At 40.4% G+C, this 27981-nt stretch overlaps 1 protein-coding gene across 3 annotated transcripts in view; it reads right to left on the reverse strand.

The window, feature by feature from the left end:
- MYOM1 (myomesin 1) overlaps window positions 1–27981 on the reverse strand; it is a 99014-nt gene that overhangs the window by 36153 nt on the left and 34880 nt on the right. For all 3 annotated transcript variants that reach the window (XM_060243932.1, XM_060243931.1, XM_060243930.1), the window contains exons 6-15: window positions 20649–20737; window positions 20457–20519; window positions 19041–19205; window positions 18629–18790; window positions 16301–16442; window positions 13287–13486; window positions 8692–8748; window positions 7339–7463; window positions 5030–5213; window positions 2443–2617 (exon numbers count right to left, since the gene is read on the reverse strand). In XM_060243932.1, coding sequence (XP_060099915.1) covers window positions 2443–2617; window positions 5030–5213; window positions 7339–7463; window positions 8692–8748; window positions 13287–13486; window positions 16301–16442; window positions 18629–18790; window positions 19041–19205; window positions 20457–20519; window positions 20649–20737 — 1362 coding nt within the window. The remainder of the gene's footprint in view (window positions 1–2442; window positions 2618–5029; window positions 5214–7338; window positions 7464–8691; window positions 8749–13286; window positions 13487–16300; window positions 16443–18628; window positions 18791–19040; window positions 19206–20456; window positions 20520–20648; window positions 20738–27981) is intronic.

Consider the following 27981-nt stretch of genomic DNA (forward strand, 5'->3'; position numbering starts at 1 on the left):
GGTAGGTAACTTATTACTGGATACCATACAGCAATAAAAAGGGTTTCATAATTTTCAGTCAAAGAATTCCATAACTGAACAGAAATCTTAGTTACTATAAAACATTCCCAGAGTCTTTGTTGCCATGCTAGGAGAAATGGGGGATTTTTATCTATCCAGTGTGCTGCAAGTGTAGTTCGGGCAGTTGATATTAACATATGTATTCTTTCTAAGTTTGTTTTATTTTTTCCAGGACCCACCCATTTACCAAGGAGAAGCACTTCAGGTTTCAAAGGTAGGTATGTGTTTGTAATAAGTGCAATATGTCGTATAATAAGTTTCCAGAAGTTCTGTATATATGTGCAGGTCCACCAACAATGAAAGTAATCTCTGATTTCGCCACATTGTTTTATACATTTTAGGCTTATATCGCTATTTATGCGGTGGAGCACCTTTGGAGATAGGTACCACCGCATTATCAATTTATAGGATTGTAGTCTGATAGGTATGATTTTAGAAGTGTAAGATGGGGACGACCATATTTCTTTCCAGTCTTTGGTGAGGAAATTTCTGTTGCAGTCTTTTTGCCATAACTTTTGATATTTCAGAGATAGTGTATGATCTTAATTAAGCAGAGTTTTGTGTATTCTAGAGATAACTTTAGAGTCATTTGTAGATAAGGAATGTAACAGTTTTTCAAACTCTGTTAGAGGTCTGGTCAGAGCTTTCTGTATTAATGGAACAGAGAAAAAACTTCATATTTGAAAATAATGTAACCACAATAATTTAAAACCAATTTTGCTCCAATTTATCTTTGTTTAAGAGATTTCCTTTGTTAAAAAAATCTATAATTCGAGTAAGTCCTGCATTATAACATATTGTCAGTATATCTGCAGTTTCTTTGGGTGACCATTCTTGATTCATATATGAAGGTTGAGTGGATAAATTTGGGATAGTCTGTGTCCTATATTTATTCCAAATCTTGATAGCTGTGTGTAAATGGGTTTTTGTGAGAGTAGCTTTAGTTTTGGGTTTCTTAACATTTGAGTTCCATACATAATCAAATAGATTTAAAGGTAGGATATCTTGTAGCTCTAGTTGGACCCATGCCAAATTGGGGGAGGTTATGGCACTAAGCAGAGAGGCTAGATTGGAAACCTCATAATGTAGTGTAAGATTTGGTATTTCAAGGCCTCCAAGCTGTGTTGTTCTATAGAGAATCCTTTTGTTGGTTTGCGGCTGTTTTTTTGCCCATAGGAATTGAACAAGTTCTCTTTGCCAAGAATCTATATATTTCCTAGGTATCTCAATCGGAATAGTTTGAAAGAGATTTGGGGATATATGGGGAGGAGAAAGTGTTTAATGAGATCTAATCTATCAGTCCAATTTAGTGTCAAAGCGTTCCATTTTTTAATTGAATTTCTAATTTCTATTTGTAGGAGGTGGAAGTTTGCAGAAAATATCTGTGACAGATCTGTAGGTATAGTCACCCCTAAATATTTCCAATTTTTGGAAACCCAATTGTAAAGAAAGGATTGTTTAATGTTTTGGATATTTAGTTTGGACATATTGATGGGATAGATATCCGATTTTGTTTGACTAAAGGTTAGTCCAGAGACTAAGCTAAAGTTGTGTAAAACTGACTGTATTTCATGCAATGAATCTGAAGGTTTAGAAAGACACAAGGCGACATTGTCAGCATATATGGATATTTTATGAGAGAAAGTTCCTATGTCTATACCTTTAATTAAGGGGTTTATACGGATTGCTTCAGCTAATAGCTTAATGGCCAGTGCAAAGAGAAGTGGAGATGGGGTATCCCTGCCTCGTTCCTCTTTGTAGTGGTATTGATTCAGTAAAGAGTCCATTTATTAGTAATTTGGCTGAGGGCAAATTACTTAGATCTGGGACGCAAAATCTATTAGTGATCTCCAGGCTGAGAGAGAGAGCCTTCTCAATTGCTGCCCCCTATTAGTGGAATCAGTTGCCGGAAGAAGTTAGGGTCTTGCGGGACCTTGCCCAGTTCTGCAAGCCCTGTAAGATGACACTATTCCAGCTGGCCTTTAATTGATCTGGAATGACTGACATAGTAGTAGGGAATGACATCTAATATACTGAACTCCATCTGAAATGAAACAGTGTCAACTGATATTAGGACCAGACTGTTTTGTTTTAATTATTTAATTATTAATTTATAATGTAAGTAATGTGAATTGTTCTGATTTTACAGGTGCGCCGCCCTGAGCCTGTTCCGGCGGGGAGGGTGGGATATAAATCCAATAAACCTGAACCTATGACAGCAGAATATTGCAATGATATTGTTGCAAGAATATTAATTTGTTGGCAAATACTTCATTGCAAAAATTTAAGATCAGGGTAACTGAGGGTGGGTGGCTGAAATCTATCAAGTCATCTTCCAGAGCACAGCAAACTGACAACCTGCCATCCATTTATTGATCTAACCTTGTGCCTTTCACTGGATTATTGTTGCATGGTTCCCAATGACCAGATCCAACTTTGCTGGCTTCTATGTAGTACCCAACCAGTTCTTTGGCCTCCTTTGACTCTGTCCAAGTGATAACCACTGAAGTATCTGTATTCCTGGTGGGTATAACATGGCTAGGGGCACTTGGAATATCTAACAGACACAAAAACAAAAGCAAATTAATTAATTCTTACTTTTATTTACACAAATACTAATTTAGGAAATTATCTCAATATAATTAGTGGCAAGCTCGACCAGATTTTGTAACATTACCATAACATTTTGTATGCTTAAGCCTATAAAACTGCAATAGTATTCATCATGTAGTTTTACTTGCCCCCAACGTTTCTTCCTCCTGAGAGGAAATATCATAAGTCTTTATTATTCTGTTCAACACATTTACCTGTGTTTATTTTTACCAGAAGATGTTGTACAATAATAAGCACTGCCATTTGAATTGTCTCTATTTTGACTTAGATGAGGCAACTTCTATGACATAGAAGTCATAGACTTCTAATAAAACAGTTTGTATTATAGTAACATCTTCAATGTTATTATAATACAAGCTGAAAATCCAAAACCCACAATAAATATTTTCACAGTCTTCTTTGTATGTCTCAATCCCCTTTCTCAAAAGTTTCTTAAAGATAAATGCTTTGACATTCATTTATAGAACACAGGAAGACTGCCAATTTTAATCAGACCAAAACACAACTTTCCAGAATTTGAAGGGCACTGCTCTGGGGAGGGGAACACAGCAAAAATTAATATCTGCAAACTTATGGTTTCATTGGCTCCACCCAAAACCACTTTCTTACTTGGACTTCTATTTAATTCTATTAGCTTGTTTCTTTGTGAGAAAGTCCATATAGGTGCCGTACAATAGTCACTAGTAATGAAGAACAAGCTTTCTGGTATAAAGTACTGAATTAGAACATTAACTTTATCTCTGCAACAGACCACATGCCATTTGTGACTAAATATATCACTGCTTCATTGAATTTTCATGCCTTAAATCATCTTTCATAAAATAAGGATCTTGGAAGTTCAGCATCACTCCATATTGTTGGCATGGGAGCATGTGAATAGATGGTTCAGAAGCTTTTATATAAACCTTGGCATTTGGGATGAGTGATGCACAGAAAACAAGCTGTCAATTGGCATAGAGGATGGTTGGCTTGGCATGGCTTGTAAATCTTAGTTAAAAATCCAGAAATCCTGAGCTACATTTTAAAATATATCTAGTACTTATGGTTGGCAAGATAAATATAAAAATACAACTGTGTGGTAAGTTAGAACCTGGATTTTTAAAAACAACAAAGAAGCTAGAAGGTTTTACCAAGGTAGTTGAATTGCTCTGTCCCAGCTGCAAGAATCTTGTCACAGCAATGCAGTCTAACTTCTATAGCAACATAGATAGCCAGGAAATCTATAAACTGGGCTGCCCATACTGTCTATCATTCAATTTCTTCCCCCCAGAAAGTGAACTGCTCACCTGGTCACCCCTCAGCCCATTTACCAGTTGGGAGCAGGAATGCGCACGCAAAGGACATTCTTCTTTCAAATACATTTTATTTGTGACCCCTATATTGATTCTTCTGGCCTTTTTATTCTTATAGGTTGGTCTTATAGTGAAAGAAATTAGGATCCACAAGAATCCCCTCTCCCCTTACTTATCTTTGTATCATCCTTCTTCCTCCCTCCACCTGTTCTCTTAGTCTGTCTCCCCTCATGCCTGCCACTTTCATTCTATTTCTGCCCCTCACTCATCACTCTCTTTCTCCCTCCTCTCCACATCACTATTTCTTTCTTTCTACCACCACCCATAACTTTCTCTTTCTCTCTTTTTGCCCCAATACATCATTTTCTTTCTCTGTTTCTGCCTCCCACCCATCACTTTCTATTTTCTCCCCCTTTTAGTTTTGTTTCCCCCCACATACCCACACCATTGACAGACATGCCATGGCTTATTCCTTCCTAGTCACTGCTGTCATGGCCGGGCCACTGTGGTTTCTGGCCACCACCACCCTTGTCATTGGCATCTGGTCTGGTGTAGGTTTGCTGCAGCTACAACCTCCCCAATTGCTGCTGTCATTGCTGGGGCTGACACAGCTCCCAGATACCCTTCCTAATAGGCATCAGGCTGGCATGGCTCCCAGCCACCACCTCTATGTCCACCACAGCCTCCCAGTCACCACTGCTCTCAGTCACCCCCCTCACATACCATTGTCATAGCCTGGAGGAGGTAGATGCTGTTTTTTTAAGGGGGGTGGTGGTGGTTAAACTCTTCAATGTATTTCAATTGTTTTCAGATTTTTCTGCAAACCTGGGAGGTCCCCCAAGTCTGGAACATACATATGAACAAAAGTCAGTAAATTAAATATTGGTTTTTTTCAGTATTTTTTGGTTACTCTTCTCTGTGATTAATATGTTGTTTAGTGCTGTATTAAGACCCGTCAATTTAAGACAAAACCAAACATGGAAACATAAAGACTATCTTGTTCATATTCAATAAGAAGAGTAAGTACAATTATTTTTAGGGGTACCACCTGACTATACACTTACCAAGTTTGTCACCAACCACTGTTGCCTCAGTTGCTTCAGAGGGCTCACCAATTCCAGCTGAATTACAACAGCGAACACGAAACTGGTAGGATTTCCCTTCAGCTAGGTCAAAAAGTGCAAAGCGAGGGGACTTTACAGGGATCTCAGTGTTTACTCTCTGCCAGTTTTCTGTTCCTGCAACACACTGAAATAAAATTTCAGAATTTATCTCTCACAGCAAGAAGGCCTGCAGATATCCAGTAAAGTAGATAAAAGCAGTAAATAGCTTTGCCACAGTGCTTCATAGTACTGAACAGGAAAACCAATTTAAAATAATATTTATCTAGAATATCTATGCTACCTCTTCAGAGTCCTACTTGAGGTGGCTTAGAATTAAAGACCACAATACAAACAGCATAGAAACACACAGCAATAAAAACCCCCCACACATTTGTTAATTCATGGAGAAAGCAAAGGTGTACTTATTGTTATATATTATATATGGCTTGCAGTTGTTTACTTTTCTTCAGTTTAGAAAAATGATCAATTGCCCCAATTCCTCCATAAATTGACCTTTTCCTGCCTCCCTGGTTAAATACTAATTTGTTCGGACAATTTGTCAAAAATCAGAAAATCTTATACCTGAAACTCCTATTTAGAAGAAGCATGCTGTTATGAGTGAAACCAGTGCTATGCTTTCCCAAATATAGTTAATATTATTGAAAATGGGGCTGTTTTCACTTTTTCCTCTTCTACCACATAGCAGCTATAATGTACTTTTAAAAAATTAGCCTTTTTGTTTGATACATACAAAGAACAATTGCAGAGGGGTTCTGGGTAGCCAGAGTGCACTGAAAAGGGCCCAGTCTCCATATCTGATGGATGGAGAAGACAGAAGCACTTTGGTGAACATGAGGCCTCCAGGTAGAGGCAGGCTGCCCTTTGCCCATCAGCCTGGAATCTGGCATGGTGCCTTCCAGGGGTGGGCCCAGGCAGACTTGCCCAGTGGGATGATGGTGTCCTTATGAGTCCAGTGGTACCAATGGGATGATGGTGTCCTTATGAGTCCAGTGGTACAGGGCCAAGACAGGTGCAATGCATGGCCATGCCACCTCCTGCCTGAGCCAAAGTCATATACTGTATCACCTCATTCCCTCTGCCCAAACAGTTTTTTGTCATAATGTTCAATTGGACCCTTAAAAAATACAAAAATACAAAAGGAATTGTAATATACAGTGATTCACTATGGTGTAGTTTACGCCATAGTGAATCACTGCTCTATACATAACAATTCCTCTGGTATCTTTTAATCTGATCCCATGCTAGAGGGTGAGGGCAGCAGACAAAGAAAGATAGAGGCTGTGGCCTTCAGCTCATTTGCTCTACAGAAGTCCTGTCAAGATCATGGAATCTGGTAAAGAACAGGCAGTTAGCAAGAAGATGCAGAAAATCAGGACTATTGACAATATTATCAAAAAGATAAAGTGCAACGAATTTAGTATGCACAGTAATTATTTGATGTGGACAAAATAATTAGTTCTTGGTTCAAATGCAACAGACAAAATTGAATTTGTGTATGATTAGCAGGAATCTGGTTAATCCTGGGCTTGCAAACGCCTTTTGTCCTCTCACTTCCCCTTGAGCAGTACACCAAGGCTGAGGACTGCAATGTTCAGCTAATTCCATTACAAGATGATATCCAAAGGCAGGTGCATTTGACATCATGAAAAAATTTGATTTCATTATTTATTTTTCATAAAAGTGATACCCCACCTTTCTGCCCTTACACAGGCTGCCAAGGACTTAGGTGTGGTATGTGAAGACAAGTGGTAGAGGAACATTAGTGACTAACCGAGCTTGTGCTCATTATAAACAAACTGCATTTTCTGAAAGTAACCTAGATCTTGTATGTTTTATTGGTTTGGAAAAGATAGAAAAATATTAAGTGTAGGTGATACAGATCAGTCCCCTTTCCCAAAATATGACATTAATTAGCTTACTTTAACTTCAGACGTTTAACAATTCTTGTTTTTACAGGATTCTAACTTTTGCTTCTGTGCTACACTCAGAAAGGGAGTTCAGGACAAAAAGCTTTACAGAATTTAGTTTCTCTTTAATGGAGACCTGTGCTATTTATTCAGTGTTTTCTTGTCTATCCAATGCCTTATTCTGTCTACTGTAAACAATATCCATAGGGGTTTTTTTTGTCTCTGATGAGCAAAAATAAATTAACATGAAAATTGTAACAACCTGAAACTCTTCGTCTGAGGATGAACTATGGTCAGGGAAATTATGAAGGGGAAACTAGCATACTGAAACTCTGATTTTACCTTTTCCACAAAGTACATGACACCCTCATGGCCCCGTTCACATGGAGGTTTCCAGCTAAGCACAACATAGTTCTTTGTGGCTTCTGTAACATGGAGATCTGAAGGTGGTCCTGGAACAATGCCCTCTGTGTAACAGGAGAGTGAAGAAATGCTTTTATATATCTAACACAGCTAAGCTACATCTACTGTAGAACAGCTAGATGGAGATAAGCCTGTTGACCAGCCTATTAATATGATTTGTTCCTGTGAGATCAAGAAATCTGATGCTAGAAGCTGAAGACAGATAATTCTTTAGCATTGCTCACATTTTGGAATCTTCAAAATCCAGAGTGATTTCCATATGGCTACTTTTATATACCATAAAGGCTTTGTTATCCAGCAATTAATTATCCAGAATGCTCAGTTAACAGGCATCACATGGTGGCCAGGCTCCTCCTTCTTAGCCTCCAAACCCCTGCTTCTTTGAACACATATACATTCCACTGCCACTTTTCCAGCCAGCCAGCTTGATGCCTCTGGGCTTTGCTGGGCTTCTGTCAGCTGCTATGGCCAATTGATAACCTCCTCTGGTGTCCTTTTTCCCCTCATCCTGCCTTGAGCTGTTGGGAGCAAGCTCTGCCAAAGGGCTCCTGGGCAACTGGTCTGCTCAGGGCCTTTTTTGTAGAAAAAGCCCAGCAGGAACTCATTTTCATATTAGGCCACACACCCCTGACATCACTGGTGTTAAGTATAGGACTTTTTGTAGAAAAAGCCCAGCAGAAGCTCATTTGCATATTAGGCCACACCCCCTGGTGCCAAGCCTGCTGGAACTGCATTCCTGCTAAAAAAAAAAGAAAAAAGCCCTGGGCCTGCTTATCTGCCTGTGTTGGGTATGATAGCTCTCTGGCTTGGGAGGAAGCAGAAGGGTCCCACCTGGCATGGCATCTATGACCATGACATTCCCAATGGGATGGTGCTTGGATATTGCAAATTCCTCAGGGTAGGATGTAGGAAAGAACAATAGACTTGAGTACCTGGTACACTTGATTAACCAAAACTTTCATTCCCCAGGAATGCTGGAAGACAATGCCTGTACTGTAAGTGTGTGAATATGTTTATACACACAAATATGTTGCAAATCTGAATGTAAATATGTATCTTAAAATAAATAATGGGTAACTTTGAAGGCCCTCACAAAACTACAGTCACTGTGTAATTCACCTCAGGTCACTGTGAGAAAGGGGGACTATAAATAATATAAAAATAAATAAATATAAACAAGGAAGGCTCGTTGATGGAAGCTAGAATAAACATGCTTGGAATCAACTGATGAAGAATTCAGATCAGGCTTCTTTCAGGAGAATATGTACTCACCTGTAGGCTCCTCCTCAGTGACAATAATCTGTCCAGTCCAGGGTGCAGAAGGGTGACCTGCAATAGAGATTAGCCAGACTTATCAACACTCCTCCTTTGAATCAGAGGCACTTGTTAAGATCCAGCCTACCAGCCTGCTGCTTTGAAAATTGATCACCCAACTTGGCTTTTGTTATTGGTGGCTTCATCTTAATTGTGGTACTACTTTTGTCAATTCAGCTTAATTGCTGAGGAACTTTGATGGATCAAAGCAAACACAGGAGAAACCCAGGGTTCAGGTGTAGATCTTTTGGAAGTTGGTTGCATGCTTATAGTCAATTAATATAAAATATTAGGTAGCTCAGAGCTAAATTCTTTCCTGCATTCTTTGCTAAGTGTTGGATTTATCTCAGTACTTAGATGTAGCAATGTTTATTCAATAACTCTTTGTTTCTTTGCCAGCAGGTTTGCTTGGTAAATGTCACTCTATGTTAAAGCTTGGGAGTTTCAAATTTTAAATCAGTTCACTTGTAGCAAAATATTAGGAATACTATCTAAAACAAATAAGAAAGTTAACTTTTTAAAAAATTTTCTTTAATAATAGGTAGGCAAGAAGATGGGAGCCCCAGGACCAGAGATAAAAACTTAAATACCTCTCTCTTTTGGATCTTCAGCAGTAAACAGGTGAAAGTGAATATTAATTAAATACAGCAGATACCTTTTTAGTCCTTAAATGTACCATTGTTTCAAAATAAAGCTTTCTTGAGCTGTGAAGGTAGAGTTTATAAATAAATAAATATAGGGCATGGTTAGTATCTGGGTTTGTTGCAGAGCCTTGGGTTGTGGCTCTCACAGTTGATTCAACGATGCTTATGTGAGAGAAGCATTCTCCAAGGTAGGATAAAGAGCACAGATAATGCTTTGGAGCAACTGAGCTGGAAGTAGTGTGTAGAGAAGTGTTCCTTCATTTACTGTCTCAGCCTGTCTAATACCAGTGTGTCTGTCAGGTCTTGTCGGTTTGTTTTTTTCACAGCACTGAAGGAATATTTGTTTTTGTAGGGATACTTAATGTACATCTGTCAGGTTGGAGCCACTGTTGCAGGAACTGGAACAAGCAGAGAGAACAAAGGAAGAGAGGGTTTGGCTCTGTAACAGAGCATCTGCTTGGCATGCAGAAAGTCCCAGTTTCAACCCTGGTATCGTCAGTAAGGATCAGGTTGTAGGTGATGTGAAACACCTCAGCCTGAGACCCTGGAGAGCTGCTGCCAGTCTGAGTAGTCAATACTGACTTTGATGGATCAGTGGTCTAATTCAGTATAAAGCAACTTTGTGTATGTGTGTTTGTATGTGTGTGTGTGTTCAAATATGATTTTATCTTAGAAATTGCTGTCAATGACTTTTTGTGTAGTGTGCTGTGATGGACCGTCAAAGGTTAATGCCTAACAGAATCAGCTGCTCAAATGGAATTCTTTGGAGAGAGGAATGACAGCTGGAAACTGACAGTTGAAGAAGAAACAGTTAAGCACTGACTGTGGACTGGGAAGGAGGCTGAGAGAGTGACATGCTGATGAGAACACCACAGACCACATAGATTCAACCTATGCTGCACCAGCTGCACTGGCTCCCAGTAGGGTACCACGTCAGGTTTAAAGTTTTGGTACTGACCTTTAAGGTCATCAGCGGTCTGGGACCCACGTACCTATGGGACTGCCTCCTCTGGTATTTACGCTTTGAGAACTTACTGTTGTAGCCCTAAAGTTGTCTGGCTGTCCTCGACAAGTGCCAGGGCTTTTTCAACCATGCCTCTTACCTGGTGGAATGCTCTGCCAGGCAACATCCATGCTTTGCAGGACTTTATGCAGTTTTACAGGGCATGCAAAGCAGAGATGTTCCACCAGGCTTTTGGTTGAGGACAGCAACAGGTACCATTTCATCTGGCACTCCCTTCCCCTCCCTCTACTCTGCTTTTCCCACTTATTGTGGCACAGTAATGCACATTGTATGTTTATTTGGTGCCATTCTTATATTATTTTAACTAGGATTTTAAATTGTATACTTGGTTGTTAACTGCCCTGAGCTTTGTGAATTCAGAGAAGGGCGGTATATAAATTCAACTTATAAATAGCCTATTGCAAAATTGTATTTCCTGAAAGCTCCACAGCATTATTCAACCACTCAAAATGTTACTCCCCATGTGCAAGCATATAGCTGTATATCTACCACCTGCCTCTCCCATGTGCCTCTCCCATGTGCAAACCCTGTGCACTTTTCTGAATGCCTGCTCCTGTCCCTGAACTTTGCCTTGCCCAATCCCCATTTCTATTCAGACTATTAGATAATTCTCCTCATGCTACCAAAGGAGAGAGGCAGGAGAGGAGCCATACACATTTGGGTCAACGAGTTAACTTACCTGATTTGGCTGGCCTCCTCTACCCCTAACCCTCAGTGTTCTGTACATGTAGTGCTGGGTTTTTCTTTCTCACCTGGGCTGCTGCGCATGGTGTGCCCAGCCAGTCACTCCATTCACACATTTACATAAGTGGAAACATTTGGCAAGCTGAGCAATGGCTTTCCACAGGCACCTTCCCCAGGCTCCTGCAAGTGGGAAGCCACTTGGCTGGTGTCAAGCATGGTAAAATTCCATTGATAATTGATTGTTTTAGGGTCCTCCATAACACTGGTCTGTGAAGTATCTTGGAGGACCAAGGTCTGTTAGCTCTGTTAATCTTTCCCCTCCCCCTTCCTGCTTTATTGCTTGCAAAGTAGAAGTAGAGAGAAACCAAACTAACTTGAGAAGAAGTAATCAGCACCTTCCCATACATTCCTATTAGGGAGTGCGACACATCTGGGGAAAGCAAGGACAGAGTCCTGATAACGCTATGAGAATGTAGACATTTATGATAGTTTATGTGTGAGAGCTATCCCTCGCTCCCACCCTTTGAAATCCTTTGAAGTAAGCCTTAAAAGTATTGTATCAATGTATTTGCAGCATCACTCTCAAGAATCTGTTACACTGAAAGTATCGGTTTATCAATAAACATAGTTTTGTATCAACTTCGACTTGTCATTGAAACCGCATGCTTGACAGCTGGGCTCAAGGAAGTGGGACCAAAGATCTTTGACCTGCTGCACATGAACAGCCAGACATCATTCCAGCATCCCAGACAGCAGATGCAGGAGTCCCTGGCTGAAGGAGGAGGCAGTAGTGCCAGGCTCTATGGCCCAGCCCTTAGTCAAGGGCAGCAGACAGGCCCCAAGTGGGCCAGCTGCAAACAATTCAAGATCAAACCTCATGCCTTGTGGCCAAGGGCTCTATGGCCATCCCTTGGTCAAGGGCAGCAGACATGCCCCAAGTGAGCTAGCTGCAAACAATTCAAGATCAAACCAGTCCTCCTCATGCCTTATGCTTACCAACACTGCGTTGGCCGATCCCTGGAGATCTGGGGGAAGACCCTAGGGGAGGGCCCATGTTTGGAGAAGGGAAGAACCTCAGCAGGGGATATAATACCCTAATATAGGCCCTTCTGATCTGTATTTGGACTGGTTTTCCCCCAGTTGCTTATAGGCCAGATAAGAGCCCTAAGTGGGCCAGTTCCAGCCTTCAGGCCATATGTCTGCCATGTCTGGTAGAGTCCACATACATGTTTGTCTGGGTAATATTATCTGGGAGATTGATGTTTATGTTGGGAATGTCTGTACAAAATATTGAATGCTTGATGTTGAAGTAATGAAGTTTTAAAAACAATCTATTCACACTGATTGCAATACAAAACAGCTGAGTTAGAAAACTATGCATTTAATTTGGAACCTTCTATGTGTCAGTCAACTATCTGTTTAGGTGTCAAAGTGCAAAGAATATCTGGACTAGCATGTTTCTTTGGTGTTTCTTTGGATATGTACATGTTTCAAAGAGAGGTAAGCATGCTCTATCAACATTTGCATTGCTGGAGATAAACGCCATGTTAATATTATTTCAGTAAGTGAAAATAGAATGTATTAGAAGAATTCTTGCTAATTTTCAATGTCTAGCCAAGAGTGTAGTGCTTCAAAAACTGTGGTTATAAGGGTTACTGAATTGAGGAAAAGCTCAGATTTTCCGGACCTAGATATGTACTCATTCAACATTTATGTACATTTGAACAATTACCAAGCAAATATGAGTAAAGAGAACTCTGAGACCAAAAGAGCCCTGCCTGTCACAATCGAACATGTCTACTGATATCTTGGGAAACTCTACAGACATGAGAATCAAGAGAGAATATTTTAATATCATATCAACCCTACCTGGGCCAAAAAATGATGATGAAGATGAATTTCAGAGCAGGGCTCTAGTAGTATGTAGATCCTTGACAGTACAAATAAATCAGTCAGGTACATTCCATGACTGGAGATGAGTGGAGCTGAGTGGAACTGAGTGAGTTTTCCTTTAATTGAATCCTACTGTGAGTAAAAAGTCTGCCGTGAAAACGTGAAAGCAACGTCACCCCAGAGTCGGAAACGACTGGTGCATGCACAGGGGACTTTACTCTGAGTTTGCTTTGATACTACTCCCTCTAGTGGGACGTTCTTGCATTTACTGTCAATTTCATGGTAAGATGCAAGAGGAAGGAACTTACTTCTAAGCCTAGCTCTATCAGCAGGGTCCAGTGCTGCCACAGGCTCTGAAACACGGGATGGAATGCTTATTCCAGCATTATTCACAGCTCGGACACGGAATATGTAGGAGCGCCCTTCTATTAATCCTGTGACAGGGAAGCGAGCAAACTTCACTGGAGTCTCATTGCACTGGGACCAGTGGGTAGTGCCAACTTCACACCTGCAAAGGAAATGAAGAATAGTTTATCCGCACAGAGAAATTGTGATTGTATCCCTAAAGTTGCCCAGCTATTTGTTCAGATGGTGGCATGAATAACTTGAATAAAACAATTTAAAACCAAGGAAGGAGGGAAGATCGTCCTTTAGTGGCTTTTGCTAGGCAACTACAAATTTCCAAGCTGGGTTTCTGTAATTAAAAAGGCAGGGGGAGAGGGCAAGATCCTTTCCAGGCTGTTTTGGACTTTGAGTGAGGACTCATTATGGCCAGCCTGTACTAAGGTTGCCATCTCTAGGTTGGAAAATACCTGGAGACCTTGGGGTGAAGTTTGGGGAAGAAGAAAAAGAAGACTGCAGATTTATACCCTGCCCTTCTCTCTGAATCAGAGAATCAGAGCAGCTTACAATCTCCTATCTTCTTCCCCCACAGCAGACACCCTGTGAGTGAGGTGGGACTGAGAAGGCTCTCACAGCAGCTGCCCTTTATGGCACTTTGCACCTATAACAGCAGTCTGCTTTTTATCACCCTCCAGTGTTGTTTCAGCCCTGCTTTGTTCTAACACTAACAAACACAGATCCCTATTTGTGATTCTTTTAATCTGCCAAAAACATTCCCATGATTCTACAGACCAACTCACTGTCCACTTATATTAAGAATTGCTGCTTGCCATTCCCATTTTGTCAGATGAAGTCTGCTTAAGAGCATACGAAAGCTTACATTCTGAATAAAACTTAGTTGGTCTCAAAGGTGCACTTGTCTACTGCTTTGTTCTATTGCTTCAGACCAACACAGCTGCCTACTGGGATATAAGGATAACTCCTGTGATAGCTATGGCGGACCCAAGGCCATTGCAGCAGCTGCAAGTAGAGGAGTGGGGAATCAAACTCGGTTCTCCCAGATAAGAGTCCGCACACTTAACCACTACACCAAACTGGGGAGTGGAAGGAGCTCAGCAGGGTATAATGCCATGGAGTCTACACTCCACAACAGTCATTTTCTCCGGGGGAGCAGATCTCTGTTGTTTGGAATTCGGTAGTAATTCCAGAAGATTTCCAGGCTCCACCTGGAGGTTGCCACTGTAGGCCTGGCAGCAGTCACTGGGTGATTGATACCACGCAATTTGCATGACTTAACTAGGCCTAGCTGCTTGGTACTGTTCCACAGCAGCCACTTTATGAAAGGCAGTATGGTTAGTGGTTAGAGCTTCAGAGTAAGGTCTGGGGGACTTAGGTTCAAATTTCCATCTTGCCATGGATGCCAGACTGTGAGAGGAGAATAGCTTAAACTTCTTTGGTCCCACTGTAGAGAAAGGCAGAGTATAGATGAAGCATAAATAGTATAAATAAATATAGTTGAAGATGGGAGGCAGATAAAGGTAGGTTGCTGAATAGCTGAAAAGAAGAGAATGACTCAGAGAAAGGGCAGAACTTAGATATGGGGAGGAGAGAAATAGGAAATAAGGTGGGGAGGAAGATACAGGAGAAAGTGAGGTGCCCCCCCCCCACAAGACCTTCAAGGCTTCCTACCATACAAGTGGGCCTAGCCAGTGGCCGACAAGACGGATGTAATAATGGTTGGCAAGGCAGAGATCTTGAAGGACATTGTGCTCCTGTTGGGGTTCAGCTGACTTACGTAGTTAAGAGCCTAGAGGTTATATTGGATCCAGCATTATTGCAAAAGAGAAAAACTAAGAAAGCTGCAAAAAAAAATACTTTCTTCAAACTGGAAGATATCCTGAAAGATAGGCCTTGACATGGCCTATCTGGCCACCTGGATCCACACCACAGTAACATCAAGACCAGGCAAATTGTAATGCACTTCACATGGGCCTCCCCTTGAAGTCAGCTCAGTGAATGGGCAAAACCAACAGCTATCCATACATTCTCTGTTGTTGCCCCTGCCTTATAGAATTGCCTGCCAGGCAACTGCGGTGTCAGGAAGGCTCCTCCTGGCAAATCTGACTGATCTAGCATGGGGTTTTTTTACACAAGTAATAGGGTTGTACTGTAACAAAATGGCTCAGAAAGGTGCTTTGGTAAAGGGAAAAGGACTGTGGACTACAGTATTGTGTATAGCATATACCAGGGGTGGCCAACGGTAGCTCTCCTGATGTTTTTTGCCTACAACTCCCATCAGCCCCAGCCAGCATGGCCATTGGCTGGGGTTGATGGGAGTTGTAGGCAAAAAACATCTGGAGAGTTACCATTGGCCACCCCTGCCATATACTGTTTGTTGCCGTATGTATGATCTTGCTATGTTAGTTCTGCATTGTTTAATGTGTCATCTTAGTTTCAGCTCCATTTCTGTTTGTTTTCAGATTTCTGATTGCAGAAATCTGGAAACAATCTAAATTCTATCACATCATTTATTAAATATCCCATAACATTGACTGCATTGAGTAATGCTGTGTAATCCACCTTGAGACCCAGCAAGAAGGCAGACTATGAGCAACATACAGGACTGGAGTGCCCCAGTAGGCCAGGTAGCAGCTGCCTAGGGTGCTCCCTGGCTTCAGGGGTACCCCACTATGCCCTCCCCACTGTCGACGTGCTCACCCTTGCTGCCTGTCTCTCCACCTCTTTCCTCTGCCTCGCCTCCTAACTGCAGGTGGGTGAGCAATGGTGGGGAAGGGGCACCAGAGGCAGCAGGGTGGTGCAGCAGCAGGTGCACTTGGAAGCACTCAGTGTCACACAGCCTGACACCACTGCGTTCACCCTCTCCGCCACGGGGGTGGGGAAGGCATGTGCCTAGGGTGCCAGAAACCCTGGTGCTGGCCCTGGTAACATAAATAAAATACAGTCTATTAGAAATACTGACTTATCAATGAAATATCCTAAGATGGGACTTCCCCCATCAACGGCTGGTTGTTTCCAAGAGATAATGACGTAGTCCTTATTAGCGTCCAAACACTTCACATCCAGTGGGGATGCAGGGGCTCCTGGGATATCGGCATCTGCATCTGCATAGAGGGATACACATGCTGAGTAACAATAGTTTTGAAGACCAAAAGCCAAACACTTTAAAGCCAAATTCTATTTCTATGAACATCCAAAGCGGAAGTTCTTCCTTTAATAGACTCATGGCATGCAGAAGTCAAAATTTTTTATTGATTCATTAATAATCGGTATTTATCAAGTAATAAGAATTCAAGAAAGCAGTTTTATCAAGGCTTATGAGGAAAGTTTCACAAGTTTATAGGACTCCCTCTAATTTGCATATAGTTCTCTATCATAGTGCTTGGCACTTTTTTTTTTTAAACCAAGTGTGTGAAAACAAGAGGTGAGAAAAAAGAGAAAATTTGCAGACTTCCAAGAATTCTCTATAAATATTTGCCCAGTTTTTATGGTTTGCAACATAAAACAAAGAATGACAGAAAGATCTAGTGAAATCTTTAGGGAAAGTTAATAATAGATTGCTTATGTAACATTTTAACTTTAGCTGATTCATTAGAGCCTTCTTTCCTCTGTGAGATTGCCAATAAGCAAGCCCCTGGGAATTTTCTATAATTTGTGACCATGTCTACTTTGGTCATGTTTTGCAGGATGGGGGTTGGAGGTGGGTAGCCACGCATCTCTATGCTCTGCTGAACAGGGCAAAGTGGCGCCATTATGGGCCTGGTCATTCAGCCAAGAATTTGAAGACCTCCTGTCTGGCATGTTCCTTTTCAGCTGCCTCCAGCAGCTGAGACTGATATAGAGTGGCTACGTGAGCCAGTGAAATGTGATCATACCATATGCCTGTTTAAAAGACATTCAAGAATTTGTTCAAGGGACTTTCTCTCCATGATAAATTATACGAGGCATTCCTTGTACAAAAACATGAATAAGTTATCAAGAGAAGCAAAACAAAGACATTGTTCATTTAATTTTAAATCTTATAGTTAATTTTGAGTTTTCTCCAGCATATTTTTTACTTATTTACAACATTTATTGGTTGCCTTTATATATAAAATACTTGAGACAACTTTACAGCGCCCAAAATTTAGTGTTGCTAGCCTCCAGGTGGGGCCTGGAGATCTCCCACTTTTACAACTGATCTTTAGGTGGCAGAGATCATTTTTAAATTATCACATTTAATATATGGAAGAAGACACTGCACAAGCACTTTATTAATGGAATGAGTTTATTTGGACTAATATGAGACACTTTGTATTAACATACAGGAATGTGTGTATTGTTGCACTTAATTTGGAATGAATTTGTGATCCATGGCATTATTTATGAATAAGGTTATAATTTGAAAATTAATTTGTATTGTTAAGTTAATTAATCACAGTCTATTTTTGTATTTCATTCACCCCTGGAGAAAACAATTGCTTTGAAGGGTGGACTCTATGGCATTGTGCCATGCTGAGGCTCTTCTCCTCCCCAAAACCTGCCCTCTCCTGGATCCACTTCCAAAGTTTCCAGGTATTTTCCAACATGGACCTGGCAGTGGCAACCCTGCTAAAATAGAATATTTTTTTAAAAAATCGAACTATAATGTCATTCGGGCTCTAGCAGACTTGATCTTATTGTGGTTTGTTTGCAAAACCCAGGCCATTATTACATGTTGCAAGCCAAATGAAAGGTTCTCAACTCATGGCTGATCATAATGGTAATGTACATGTGGAAGGTGTTTGTGGGGCTGGGGTCAGTGTACAAGAAATTGTCTCCCTGCTCCCACTTTTAACATCCAACCAGATGAAGAGTTCTGGAGAATTCAAAAGCTTGAACATTGTTTTGTGTAATTTCAGATTATTTTAATAAAATGTATTATAGGGATTTGTTTATTAATCCCCTTTTCCTGTCTTTTGGCACAATGTCTAATCTAAACAGGGACTCGGGTATCATTTGAAATGAGGAGAGTCAGGAGCAGTGCTCATTTTCCAAGATGTTTGCGCTTTGTAACTTCATAATTTATAAATAAAACACATTAAACTAATCCACTGAATGTCTATGGGAATACAAGAAGCTGCATTATAAAATGTCAGAATCTTGAAAGCATGCACAGTGTATTATGCAATTGTGGCTGATCCAAGCAAACTCATGTGCATTTTGGCTTTAGTAATTGCTGTATACAATTCATTTTAAAATATTGTATATCTTTGGAAGAGTGAGTACACTCACATAATATCTGCCCTTAACTGGCTTCAAAAAAACTTACCTCGAACAAAAACATAAGCACTGTACTGCTCATAGTAGTCTCCCATCACCACACGGAGGGTGTAAAGACCTTCATCCTCTTTGTTAGCATGAGTAAGGGTTAATGTAGCTCTTTCTCCACTCCAGTGTGTCTTGACCCATTTGGATGGAGTAATCAGTTCTCCTGCAAGTTAGAAAGATGTAACTGAACAGAATTTATCGCAGTATACGTGGAGCTGTTTAACCCTAACCAGTTTCTTGTGTGAAGAAACCACTATAATAACCCAACTTCTCTCATATGGAGTTAACCATGAGGATTCCAAAGTTCTTACTCCTTAAACAAATTTGTAAGGGCTCTTGGGTGACCATCTGGAAAAGGAGCAAGAGAGGATAAGTGCAATATGGAACAGGTTCACTTTGCAACATGTACTTACCATTCCTGTACCACTGGATCTCTGGTTGGAAACGTTTAATGTCAGGATGGATGATAACTCTGCATCCCAGACTCATTGTCTCACCCTCTCTTCCAAAGGAGACCTCAAATTTATCAACAAAGTGAATCTCAAATCTAGAGGCATAGCCATGTGGAGTAACACCAACTGCAAAAGGGAAAAATGTGTTTGTTTCCTTTATCCTTATTAAAGATTAATTATTCCAAGTGAGAATTGCACAAGTATTCCTCCCTTGAAAAATCAGCCAGCTGTAAGATCCAATGATAAACAGAAAGCCAACAACATGTTTAGAATAACAGCCATCATAGGTGCATTAAGATACAAAATTCCAATTTTGCTGAATTCATAAGGACCTAAAATTTGAATGAGTTTTGAATTCTTCTTGCAATTACTAAGAAGATGTTATTATGAAGATGATTAAATAATCAAATCTTGTAGTGGAATACAATATAACAAGAAGACCAAAGCAATTAAAACACAACCAACAATGCAAGATTAACCTCTGCAAAAAAGTTTACGTCCAGTCAATTCTCATAATTAGGAGCTTGGAATCATAATGCAAGACTGCCAGCTGCAGTATCAAAGGATTTAGCAATCTTAATGAAAGACAGAAAGTTCTTCAGCAAACCATGTGACTGTGTATGATTTCTCAGCATAAGCAAAAGCATTAAGAGGTGCTATACTTGATAGAAGAAAAAAGTTTGCTGCTTCTAACGAAGAAAAGTAACATTATGGCTGATAACAGACAGGCAGAGATGCCTCAGAAACTGACAAGAAAAATCCAAATGTGCACATCTGTTGCCCATCCCCATCCTGTACTCACCCAGTCCTCTGGCGTCCTCCGGCATCCTCAGAGCAGCTCAAAAAGCTACCACTTTTGAAGTGGTAGCAAATTTCTTAGCTGCATGCCAGTTGCCTCTTCAGCATCTGGATGTGCACAACCGAGGCGCCCTGGTGGCATGAACCTGCCAAGCCACCCCAAGCTGCTTCTGGCCTTTTTTGTTACAAATATATATTGGTTTCAAGCGCATAGGTGCATGGGTGGTTGAGTGCACATGCACACAACCATAAAATAAATGAAAAAGAGAGAGCCCAAACCACACTACATGAGATGGTGCATAACAGCCATCTGATCACACCAAGTCGCTCGACGGACGGGATGGGGACAGCTTGCGGAGGAGCATGTGGATGCTTTGGGATGCTTCTTTTTGAGCCATACTGATTTGGGATGCCTCCCATCTGCCCCAAACTGGCCATCTGTTATCAGCCTACTAGTCCTCATTCTCCCTGAATGCAGCAGAATGTTTGAAACATAATGCTTCTAAATAATGTTCTCAGCTGATTTTTAATGATTTTTAATTATTTATCCACATAGCAACTGATCAGTTATCAACTTACAGCTGATGGGTAGGGTGACAGTTCCAGCATGGAAACAAGTTTCATCAAACTCTCCTTTGTATCCTAGGAAAGAAAAAGGCAATAGCTGTTACTACTCATCACCTTGGAGGAAGTGGCATCTTGGCCATGACAAATGGAATTTTTACATGCAACACAAAGAAAACCCAATAGATGCATTTCTGATAAACCTACTCTTTACCACCAGTGAAGCATAGGCTGAAAGCTCTCCTTTTACATTCATGGCAGAAGCACGATACTGAGCAGTATCTTCAAAGTCACATCTGAAAAGAATGGAAGGATCAGGAATAATGTCAATGCTACTCAAAAAGCAATATATTTATATTTTAAAATGATGTCTCCCAATATTACTAGGCAACATATTTCTCAGTTGTTATAACCTTGTTCATTATCTTACAGGATAGTTCATTCAGCTAAAATAAAAACATTAGTGTCAAAGAAAAAGGATGTATTGATTACATCTTATTGGTTATATTTTTCTCCCACCCTTCTTACAAGGAGTGTAGGGAGGCATTCCCTGTGAGGGAAGCTAGGATGATAAAGAGAGTGATAGATTCACAGCTAACCAACAAGATGAATGGATACCTAGTTGGCACTCTAACCACTATACTACACTAACTTTAATGATTTTAAAGCAAATATGTGGTATTTGAATTATACAATCATAGAGTTGGAAGGTACCTCCAGGGTCATCTAGTCCAACCCCCTGCACAATGCAGGAAATTCACAAATACCTCCCACACACACATATATCCCCAGTGACCCTTCTCTATGAAGAAGAAGAAGAAGAAGAAGAAGAAGAAGTATTGCAGATTTATACCCTGCCCTTCTCTCTGAATCAGAGACTCAGAATGGCTTACAAGCGCCTATATCTTCTCCCCCCCCACAACAGACACCCTGTGAGGTGGGTGCGGCTGCGAGGGCTCTCACAGCAGCTGCCCTTTCAAGGACAACCTCTGCCAGAGCTATGGCTAACCCAAAGCCATTCCAGCAGGTGCAAGTGGAGGAGTGGGGAATCAAACCCAGTTCTCCCAGATAAGAGTCCACGCACTTAACCACTACACCAAACTGGCATCTTATGCCCATAAGATGGCAAAAACTTCCAAAATCCTTTGCCAAAGTGGCCTGGAGAAAAATTGCTGCCAGACCCCAAAACGATGAACAGCATTTCCCTGGATGTATAAGAAAGGGCCATAAGAACAAAGTACTGATGCAACCCTTCCTGCCCTCCATACAAACATGAGTAGTCCTTACAATAGTTTAAAAAAAGTAAACATGGGCCATAGCAGGCAACAATGCTACAAAATTATGGAATTGGATTTAATGTTGGGTTAATTTCATTTTCATTTCTTTAATAGTTATCACTTGGCTATTTCTTTATGTATAACATTAAAGTAATTTTTCCCATTTCCTTACTCCTTCCAACAGCATTCTTACCCATAGTACATGCATGCAAGCATCCTATAACCCTAACAACTCACCCACTCATTATCAAAATTGATTATATCCTCAGGAGAAACAAGATTCTTAAAAAGTTGACATAAATAAATAAATATAGGTGGGCATATAAATAGTTTAAATAAATATAATTAGCATAGAATTTTATTTTCTCAACTGTCTTAACACTTCACACAAAGTTGTTTTTTAATCTATTTAGTAGATGCCAGGTGCCAGCCAAAAGTATTTTAGAACTATAGGATAGTAGCAGGGATATAAAGGAGAATACAGCAAAATAGTTAGAGAGCTGGTAAAAGGGAGGGTGCTGGAGTGTTATTGAAGGGTTCAACAGATAGGGACAAAAGAGGAACAGCTGTTAAAGGATTCATCTTTTAATTCTTTCAGCCTTACCTCAGGTTCTTAATATTTCCTCTTGGGAACAAATTTCTCCACTAAAGCAGTTTCTTGTGGACCTGTTTTTTCTTCAAGGAACAATGTGTTTCAGTTTATGGGGCAGGGTGGTGCTTTGACTATGACGCATAGGTGCTACATTGCTGCAGGGAAATGTTTGGCTGTGGTCTTACATCCTACTTACATGTATATACCAAGCTTAATTCTTGAAAACATATTGATTGTATTAAGAACTTTAATCTTATGTGCTGTCTTTGGACAGGTGTCAGCAATTCACTGTGTAGTAAGTGGCCATAAAAGATGTACTCAGTACAAGAAATACTCAACGTCATTTGAGGATATGTAGGCAGAGCCATAACTAGGCTGTGACTAATGGGAGTACCACTTTGCTTGAAGCACTGCTTTCCCTCCACCCCACTATAAATCTTAACAGGTCTTTAAATTTGTTACCATTCCATTTAAAATTATCCACATTCTATCCATCTCACTCATTCAGCTTTGCCCACCCACCCAATATTCCTGTTATTATGCTGATATGATCTTAAAAGCATCCCATTTAGCTACTATGACTGTGCACTCAGCAAGGTGTTTAAAAGAGGTATAGTGTAACCAGGGCTTTTTTTGTAGCAGGAACTTCTTTGCATGTTTGGCCACACACTCCTGATGTAGTCAGTCCACCAAGAACTTACAGGGCTTTTAGTAAGCTCCAAGAGGATTGGCTACATCAGGATTGTGTGGCCTAACATGCAAAGGAGTTTCTGCTACATAAAAAGCCCTGAGAGTAACTTAAGAAAGTTCTTATTGGTTTAAGGAAGGGATTCATTATAAGTTGGTAAATCTTTGGAGCTGAAAAATAAGTGTGCTTACTAAATCACTGTGTACATTTCTGATGCTAACAGACTAAATATACCTAGGCTTTTTCACAAGGTTATAGAAGTCATAGCTGGTTATGAGTCATCATCAGTTTTCCATTTATTTCTTTGTAGTCTCACCTGAAAATATGGCAGCCCCACCAAACATGGAAGGCTGACTATAACCCCATATGAAGGGTGTGTATTTATACTAACTGAGTTCAGAACATGCTAGTGTTTTTCTCACATAGTATGGCAACAGAAAAACAAAAGCATTAACAATCAAAGTATTAGCTTGTATTCAGAGACACAAATGGAGGGCTCTCCAACTCATGCAAGGTGATGAGGAGGCTCATCCCCCTCTCCTCTCTCCTGATGCTTTGGTATGTTTGCTATGTTCTAGTTAGTGGGAAAAAATTATTTTCTAACTCCTTTTTTAGAATAAGATTAGGAGCTACTGTGAAAGCAAGATAAGGGTAAAACATAATTATGGTCACTAATTGAATAACCAGTTTGCTAATAATGGTGCTGTGGAAATTGGGAGTGGGGATAAGCTTAGTTTTTAAGTGTGAGGTGTGAACGTATTGGTATTATATGTGAATGTTTTTAAGGGTTCACACATGCAAATTAATGAGGATACAGGGAAGTAGCAGTATCCAGAGGTGGTAGCATGTCATTACACCACTGCACACTGCAGGTGGTAAATTCCAGCTTTCAGTACTCCCTTTGCACTCCTTGCTAATAAACTTACAGAACAAGGGAAAAGATTCTGTCTGTTTTTGGTTCCTGTGCTGGTTTTCTGTTTGCAGAGAGCTTTTAACACAGGAGTATTCCAAAGTATGACCCCATGAAGCTGTCCAGAACATTGATCTATTAATATCAGTATATTGTCTATTCAAACTGAAAAGCAGCTCTCTGGGGTCTCAGGCAGAGGTATTTGACATCACCTAGTACATGATCCTTTTAGCAGGAGATGCTATCAATTGAATCCGGGAGTGGGACCAACTGCATCCAAAGCAGATGTTCTGTACCACTAAGCTCCAGCCACTCCCTCTGATCTTTCATCTGCAGTCTGAAGAGGTGCATTCCATTTTACCATCTCTTATTTCTGCTACCTCATTGGCTGTTTCCATAGGGGGATTTTTCCAAAGTAGAACCCAGCACATGTGCACTGTGTTGAGGAGCTTACTTATGATGTTGATTTCTTTCAAAGGTTTTTCTTTTCAAGCTGAAGCAAAGAAAACCTCCTCTGCTCCAGCTTAAAACGGAAATGGAGCATCAACTGCAGGCACAGTGTCTGTGTGAAAACTCTGCCTGTAGCCAATCCATGAGGGGGGGGGGGACACTTCATTCAAAATGGTAGCTCTAGGCTCTGACATCCCCCTCCCCCACTCACACACTTTTAGCCCTTTAACGGGGCTTTTTAAAAACAACTGAGGTATGGTCCAGCTTTTGGGTGAGGGCTCAGATGGCCCAGTAAGATTCTTGCTGGATTGTAATTTTGTGCCAATGTGACACCAAGGATGGAGGAGGGAAGGAGAAGTGCCAGCAGTGATCAGTGCAGGAACAGGGCATGATGGATGCAATCCTCACACACCTTCATAGCACTCACTGCTGCATACGTAACCAGGGTGGCTTTTCTGGCCCCTCTGTGGAACCAGCCATTGTCACTTCATTCTCCTTCCTACATGGTTGACCCAGGGCCAAGCACAAACATAAATGACATTTGCATGTCAACTCTTGAAACAATCGTCCGGTGGAAAAGTGGTTCAGAGTGTAAAACAGTAGCAACAAGAAGCCCTACTACCTGTTGTATCCTTGGTAATATCCTCAGAGTTAGTACTGTTTGGGGATCATGGATCAAAACCCAGAACTACTTCATGGAATTCTTCTTCACCTTTATTCCCACTCTCTTTTGTGTGGTGTGAGAGGGGGCACTGGATGTGCATCATTACTTCAGAGAAGGGGGGAAACCTTGGGAGAGCCTCCAAGAGGGAATCATTGTGCCCAATTGTATGCTCAGATACAATTATATCCTGAATAAGTCAGAAAGTTCAGGTGAATGATTATAGCTCCAGGCTATTATAATAAGCTCTGAGTAGACCTCTGGCTCTTATACAACCATCTGGGTATGGAATCAGGCATAATGCTTGCCTGCTCTTTGTAGAGACACGCACCAGTGCCAGGTTTCTTCTTGCAGCCAACCACATGGATTGGGCTTTAATTCATTATCATAGGAACAAATGATTTGGCAAGTAGTGTGAGAGACTGAACGCCAGTTGTTTTTACCTTTTCAGGTCTAAGAAGAAAAGGGTGATGACTCAGAAGTCAACTCCTTTATCATACATTTTATTTAAAACAAAGAAAGAAATCATTTTTAAAAATTCATATCACAGTTGTATGTCAACCAAAACAAACTTGAGCTTGCTAACATCAGTTCACTCTTACTAATCAAACCTGGCTCATTAAAACATATTCAGTTAACTGATGTCAAATTGACTATTCTCAACATCAAAATAAACTTACAAAGAAACAGACTTTAAGAGAACCTACAGTGCTATAGCGTTCTAAGCCAACTAAAGTCTGTGGCCTTAGAAGGGGGTTACTCTGTCTAGGACTGCATTGTTAATTACTTTATGGTCAACTTACAGTCTTTCTGGTGGTTCTGTTACAATTGCAGATAATATTCTAGCAGTTCAACTTGTCAAAAATCACTCTGAGAAGAAACAGTGAAGTATCCACGATTTAGTTTTCCTTTAGGGCTATACATTCTAGGCAGTTTGTATATGCATATGTGTGATGAAATGCACACTTTTACATTTGTTATGGGAGATTCAGATTATTTCCTGAGAGCATGTTTCTGCTGTGGGGAAATCATATTTCCCAGAAATCAAAACGTAATTGTTGGGGTGGAGATGGGATGTGATTTTTCTCAAATGAGTGCATGCAGTTTGTAATGTATACAAAGTGGCTCCAAAATAATTTCAGGGCCTGTGACAATACTGCTGTTGACAGTCTCACTCCCTGCTACACCTGTGCTATTTTTCAACATTTAAAAATTATTCTTTAGAAGTGCTTTAGAAGTTGAGTACTCTGCACTCTCACTATGCTACTTAAACAGCAGTGTATTTGGTTTTGAAAACAAAAAAGCAGTAAATCCTGCATTGGCAAGTCTATTCCGTTTCCTAATAATTCCTAGCACTTAAGGGAATATATACCTGTTTCATTTTCTCACTTGTCTTCTAATTTTAATTCAAAGCCATGCACTCCCACCTCTCAGTGGGAAATATGTAACAATAACAACGACAATTTTAATATTATTCCCACTTTAGTAAGGCTACTCTGCCTGCTTCCATTTCATTGGAATGGGGTATTGTCATTGCTATCTGGGCTAATGCTAGGAGAATTTTTTTTTTAATTTACTAATATGCTGTATATTCTCCACTTCTGTTCCCAGTCTTGTGGCTGCTTTGCATGTTCAAAACATCTGTATGATAAGTACTTCCTTGTAAGACCTAGCATGCAACCTGCATCTAGGCTGTCAGTGTCAACCCTCAACACATCATTATGTTAGCCTTTCTTGCTCCTCCCTTCTACCCAGCTTTCTCTCACATTTCATATTACAAGACCACCAGCTGATTTTCTGATAACTTGATCAGAGCTCTTTTCAGTCATTACTTTGGGGGCAGATTCAGGTGAGGTAGCCATGTTCATCTGAAGCAACAGAACAAAGTTTGAGTCCAGTGGCACCTTTAAGACCAACAAAGTTTTATTCATAGTATAAGTTCTTGTGTGCAAGCACATTCCATCAGATACAGCTGAAACAGAATTTCCTCAACTCTTACTTATACAGGGTCGGGGGTTGTTGTTAGAAACCTGTAGGAGAACACTTCAACCTTCCAGGACACTAAATGGGGGACATCAAAGTGGCTGTTTTATTGCAAAAGAACTTCAGAAACTGATGGGAATGGGAGATTGCTGAATTACAAGTTATTACAACAGTTAGAACAATAGAACCCCCCCCCCCCGGACTTAACAGAGATATTCGCTTTTTTTCTCACAACACATTTTAGTCACTTAGTTCTTGCTTATATACAGAAATCAAACTTTGTTGGTCTTAAAGGTGCAACTAGACTCACATATCTGTTGTTACTTGCTTTATTATCTGTATACCAATTTACTGTTATGTACCTAATGTCTTACTGAATGTGTTAGTCCAATCTTAGCTGAATTAATTGCTCAGTTACTTAGGTATCTTGAGTCTAATTAGCTCTTCTTGGCAACTAACCCCCCATCATCTATATGCAATATTTGAGGAAATCTGTTTCAGTGAATCTTAATGTGTATATACCATACCATACCATACCATACCATACCATACCATACCATACCATACCAAACCTTTAATGGCATAACAGTTGCAAATAAAAATACACAGAATATAAAAATTTAAACATTGGAGATAAAATCAAAATGAAACCAAGCTTACAGATGCATTCATACATGGTCAGATTTAAATCTAAGGATGTCAGCCAAAAATTTTGCCACAGCCTTGCTAACCTCCCCCTAAGTATTGTTCAATAAATAATAACAGGGTGGCAGAATAGACAAAACTGGGGAGAAAGAAAGCTTGCAAAATAAATCTTTACGGAGATTATGATAAAGGAATAATCAAACAATATATGCTGAATTGAGTTGGGAATATTCGCTCCACAGGAACTGAGTCTGTTGCCTAAAGGGACTTGATGATATCTCCCTTGTAAAACTTTGGAGGGAAACACATTCAGTCTAACCAATATTAATGTCCT

Source organism: Heteronotia binoei, chromosome 7 (genome assembly GCF_032191835.1).
Source record: "Heteronotia binoei isolate CCM8104 ecotype False Entrance Well chromosome 7, APGP_CSIRO_Hbin_v1, whole genome shotgun sequence".
NCBI lineage: Eukaryota > Metazoa > Chordata > Lepidosauria > Squamata > Gekkonidae > Heteronotia > Heteronotia binoei.